This window comes from Brachyhypopomus gauderio, chromosome 7 (assembly GCF_052324685.1).
Source record: "Brachyhypopomus gauderio isolate BG-103 chromosome 7, BGAUD_0.2, whole genome shotgun sequence".
In the NCBI taxonomy this organism is placed as follows: domain Eukaryota; kingdom Metazoa; phylum Chordata; class Actinopteri; order Gymnotiformes; family Hypopomidae; genus Brachyhypopomus; species Brachyhypopomus gauderio.
Genome location: NC_135217.1, coordinates 18,201,864 through 18,206,863, shown reverse-complemented (window position 1 = coordinate 18,206,863; position 5,000 = coordinate 18,201,864). Strand labels below are relative to the sequence as shown.

The 5,000-nt window shown below is 46.4% G+C and overlaps 1 protein-coding gene across 5 annotated transcripts in view; it reads right to left on the bottom strand.

Moving 5' to 3' along the window:
* The window catches only part of pou6f2 (POU class 6 homeobox 2), a 97,382-nt gene that overhangs the window by 13,294 nt on the left and 79,088 nt on the right, over nucleotides 1-5,000 (bottom strand). For all 5 annotated transcript variants that reach the window (XM_077012234.1, XM_077012235.1, XM_077012236.1 and 2 more), the window contains one exon: nucleotides 680-889. In XM_077012234.1, the coding sequence (XP_076868349.1) occupies nucleotides 680-889 (210 nt within the window). The remainder of the gene's footprint in view (nucleotides 1-679; nucleotides 890-5,000) is intronic.

The following is a 5,000-nucleotide window of genomic DNA, read 5'->3' as shown; positions in this document are numbered from 1 at the left end:
ATTCTGTCATGAGATCTCTTGTATTCTGTAAATATTCAATAATAACCCTTACTGCTCTTATTTATGTACTCATTTACACCCAAAAATACATTAGATGACGTGTTAATCTGTTATAATCAACATAACAGTCAGTATAATTTACATTTACATTTATGGCATTTAGCATATGCTCTTATCCAGAGCGACTTACAAAGTGCTTTGCATCTGATCACAGAATTCATCCTAGGTAATAGTACAGATAGGCCAGAATTCAAGATACCATTGAGTCAGACTACTACTAAACTACAGGAGTCAATGTCATTACCTAGTAATTTAATGGACATTTAAATGCCACTGCAGAGTGATACTACACATAGAAACAGTGCACTGTAATGTAATGTAAAGTTCTACGCTTTCTCCAGAGTGTGCATACTACAGAGTGTGCATACTACAGAGTGTGCATACTACAGAGTGTGCATACTACAGAGTGTGCGTACTACAGAGTGTGTGCACTACAGAGTGTGCGTACTACAGAGTGTGCGTACTACAGAGTGTGCATACTACAGAGTGTGCGTACTACAGAGTGTGCGTACAACAGAGTGTGGGTACTACAGAGTGTGGGTACTACAGAGTGTGCATACTATAGAGTGTGCGTACTACAGAGTGTGCATCCTACAGAGTGCATGCTATTGGCCCTCACCTGCTGTCCAGGTTTGATTGGTGATAGTGTGATTCCCTGGGTGTTGATGACAGGTAGGATCTGGTTCCCAATCACTGTAGCAATGATCTGGCCCTGTGCGTTGGTTAGCAGCTGCGGCGTGATTGGCTGCACTTGTAGTGAAGAAGTCCCGCCTCCAGTTTGGTTCGAGGGTCCCGCAGAGTTCGGCATTAATGGGATCGTTCCAATTATCTAGGAATACAGGGGATCATTTTTCCACAGGCAATGGAATATTTGGAAATAAAAACATCTGTATGTATGTATCTTTTCAGTATCTGTTAAAATAGGTGTGTGTGTGTGTGTGTGTGTGTGTGTGTGTGTGTGTGTGTGTGTGTGTGTGTGTGTGTATGACTATCAATGTAGAGACACATTTGGGCCAAATTCAAACATCAACATCTGTAATGTCCCAATATCACAGAGCTCTGATGATGATTAGTACAGAAGACTGAAGTCTGTACTACCTGATTATCTATCAAAGTGGCCTTAGCAGGAACACACACACACATGCACACACACATGCACACACACATGCACACACACATGCACACGCACACACACAGCCAACCTGATGATACTCACATCTAGAATACACCTACAAAAGGTCAGGATGTGAGTACATTTGTGTTAGCTGGTGCACACCACTGACTCAGATCCATTATAAGACCAGAAGAAATGAGTGTGAGCATGTGTGTGTGTGTGTGTGTGCTTGTATAATGTCTGTTACACACACAGTGTCTATTCACTGGCTGAATAAAAGTACTGTTTGTATGTGTGGGTGTAATATAGACATTGGTTGAGGCTGATGTGGCCTCTTAAAATATTCTCCACATGCGCACACACACACACACGCACACACACACACACACACACACACACACACACACACACACACACACACACACACACACACACACACACACACACACACACACACACACACACACTCTCTCTCTCTCTCTCTTTCTCTCTCTCTGAGGGCCTCAGACAGTGCCTGCTGCTCTATCTTCTACCTCTGCAGTGTGTGTGACTGTCCTGCCTCTGCAGTGTGTGTGTGTGTGTGTGTGTGTCTGTCCTGCCTCTGCAGTGTGTGTCTGCCCTGCCTCTGCAGTGTGTGTGTGTGTGTCTGTCCTGCCTCTGCAGTGTGTGTGTGTGTGTCTGCCCTGCCTCTGCAGTGTGTGTGTCTGTCCTGCCTCTGCAGTGTGTGTGTGTTTGCCCTGCCTCTGCAGTGTGTGTGACTGTCCTGCCTCTGCAGTGTGTGTGACTGTCCTGCCTCTGCAGTTTCCAGTATATGCTGCTGCCTGGGGGAACAACAGAAGATGGAGATCACCTGCTTATTCTGACCTTTGCATTCATGCTGAATTGACATCACTGCAGACAAACGTTCAAATTCAAACATTAAAAATAATAAATAAATAGATAAAAATGAAAAAGTATACAGCAGGGCTCACGGCGGAATGATGGAAGGGAATGGGGCATTACACACTGAGCCTTTACAATAAGTACTGCCATGGGGAGAGTCTTGTGATGTTAATGGTAAACTAGACCATGAGTGTAGACACTTGCATCTGTATGTGTGTGTGTGTGTGTGTGAGGGAGAAAGATTGATGTCCCACCTAGAGAGTGCGTAATAAAAAACAGGGCAGTGATCTCTGACGTATAATTTACTCTAGCCTGCCGGGAGACCCCCAGTCACGCTAGCACGCCCGCTAATCCGAGACCGCCGCTTTGCTCCGAGCACTGCGTGGCGGTTCCCCAACTCTCTCCGTCCCTCCGCGCGTTGACATAATGACGACAGAGTGGCGGGGGGAAAAAACAGCGACGATCTGTAATGCATCCTCGCCACGGCTCATTTGCCTGCGTTACTTCGCATTAAGTGACAGATAATTTATCTCTCTCTCTCTCTCTCTCTCTCTCTCTCACTCTGCCTCTCTTCTGCTGTCTCTCTCACGCACTCTCTCTCTCCCGTTCCTGAGCACTCACGCCTGCCATTTAGCATATTTTATTGCGCCGGGTGACGATGCCGGTGTCCCCTGTCTCGGGACCCGTTCTGCTCAATTATTCATCCTTGTTGGTCTAAGTGCCCGTCCTGTATTTAAACGAATGGAGAGGAGAGCCTCACAGAACCTGCTCTCGGTCCCACACACACACGCACACACACACACACACACACACACACACACACACACACACACACAGAGAGAGAGAGAGAGAAGAGGGGAGCGCTCACTCGCCTTTGTATACAATTAGAGGAAGTTTCTATGCTGCATTTCAATTGCGCTCCATAACATAGTTGACTGGACTCCTGAAGAACAGACTACAAAGTAGAGTAAAGATTTTTGCCAGGAATTTTAATGTTTCATTTTATCATCTGAACCTGAGTGATCAGTTTTCATGGATGGCTAAAAGTACTGAGAAAAACGCTAACAACGTCCCAGGGTTGCCATTTACTTGTGGTGGGAGGAAACTCCCACTGGTATTTTTTGCGTGCTTTTTTTTTAAGCACCTCGGCTGTAGAGAAGATAAAAGGCGGAAACTCTCAGGTCCACAAACCCTTCTCTCTTTTCATTTTCTGGCCACAGCTCTTGCCATCTCTTCTTTTTCTCTCTCCTTTCTCTTCTTCTCGACACGTTTCTCACAGGGCACCGCTGATGTGTTCGTCCTCAGCTACACTCCCCCCCCCCCCCCCCCCGCCTCCATGAGCAGAACTCATTAGAATTATCCAGGCAATGTTTCCCTGGGAATGTCATCTCCTTCTTCCAGCCAGGCCAATCTGTAGCGTTCGCCATGGTCACCAGGCAATATCCCTCCCCATTTTCTCCCCCACTGCCCCCCTGTTTGGAGGGGAATAGGATTGGGACCCATATTGTGAAGAGAAGCCCAAACTTCTAACATCCATTACTGTCAAAGAAACAAAGCACACATGCGGTCAATACTGCACCAAAAAGAATATGTTCTATGATGTGATCCTCATTACAAACAGTGAGTGTTTCAGTTAACAAGTCTGACTTTAATTGGCCCACAAGGTGTCTCACAAATATCCCCTGCTTTGCATTTCCAGACAAGCTCCGTCTGAGTTCACACACCCTTTCTGATCACAAATATTCTCTGGTAAAAAAATGCTAAGAGACACGATGAACCCAGCGGGCTCAGTCGTAGGCAAACCTGCAACAACGAACAAAAGCCTAAAAGCTTGACACTTTAAAAGCATCTATTTACAGTGCGAGTGAGAGAGAGAGAGAGAGAGGCGGCATCCACGACGTAGTTATTTACCCCGGAGGCTGAACCACAAAATGACTCGCAGAGGCTCGTCTGGGTCTAAGTGCCAGTAGTGCAGCCCAGTGAGAGAGCGCTCGCAACTCCAGCGCTCACGGCTGCGGTACTGGGTGGATTCATGGATCCCAGTGGGCACCACGTGAGTCTGACTGGTTTTAATAAGTTAATAAGTTTAATGTAAGTTACATTTACCAGTCCCTTTATTCAAAACACCTCATATCCACTCGTGCTCACTGGCCTCTTTATGCTATAGGTGCATTTCATACACGTATAATTGCAAAGTGAAGCTAATCGGTTGTCATACACAATTTGTCTGTCAGCCAATCTTTTCACTGGTCAGTTTCGGACCACAGAACTACTGCTGGCTAGGGAGCGTTGGGGTGTGGGACCATTCCTAGCAGTGACACCAACAGCAGCGTTGCACCAGCAATGAATTCACACGTCAGCGTCCGTGCTGGAGTGAGAGTGGCCTTGTCCCAAGACTGTCCAGCAGAGCAGAGGTAGATACAACCTTAAATCCTCTGTGTGGCTGAAGGAGAGGGAGCCATCTTGAGTTCTATTGTTTCTAAATAGGTGGTGAGACTGTGCTGAAGAGCTTACATCCTTCTACACATGAAGCCGACCCATAACTCACTCCTTAAACAATATGAGCAATATATAACAAACGGCCTCTTTCGCCCTCCTTTTCACAAACAGACATTTCTAGAAGAGGCTGGTGTTTTATCAGGGTTAGCTGGAGGGTGTTAATGCGCTAGAGTTAGAGCTAAGGAAGCCCAAACACAGAGTTACAGACACAAACGTAGAAGCGCAGAAACACTACGTTATACACACGCATGCAGCACAAACGCCACCATAACTGTTAGAACGCAACCAAATCATCGGTGAGATTTCAGTCCTTTAACCAAGCGTGCAATCGAGCCTAAACGCTACAAAGACCAACACACAACACACCCGTCGCCCTTGATCAGAAATGCGACGCCTCGTTTTTCTCGGTTTCACAGGCTTCTTATCCTTTGTCGCGTGTGTGGCA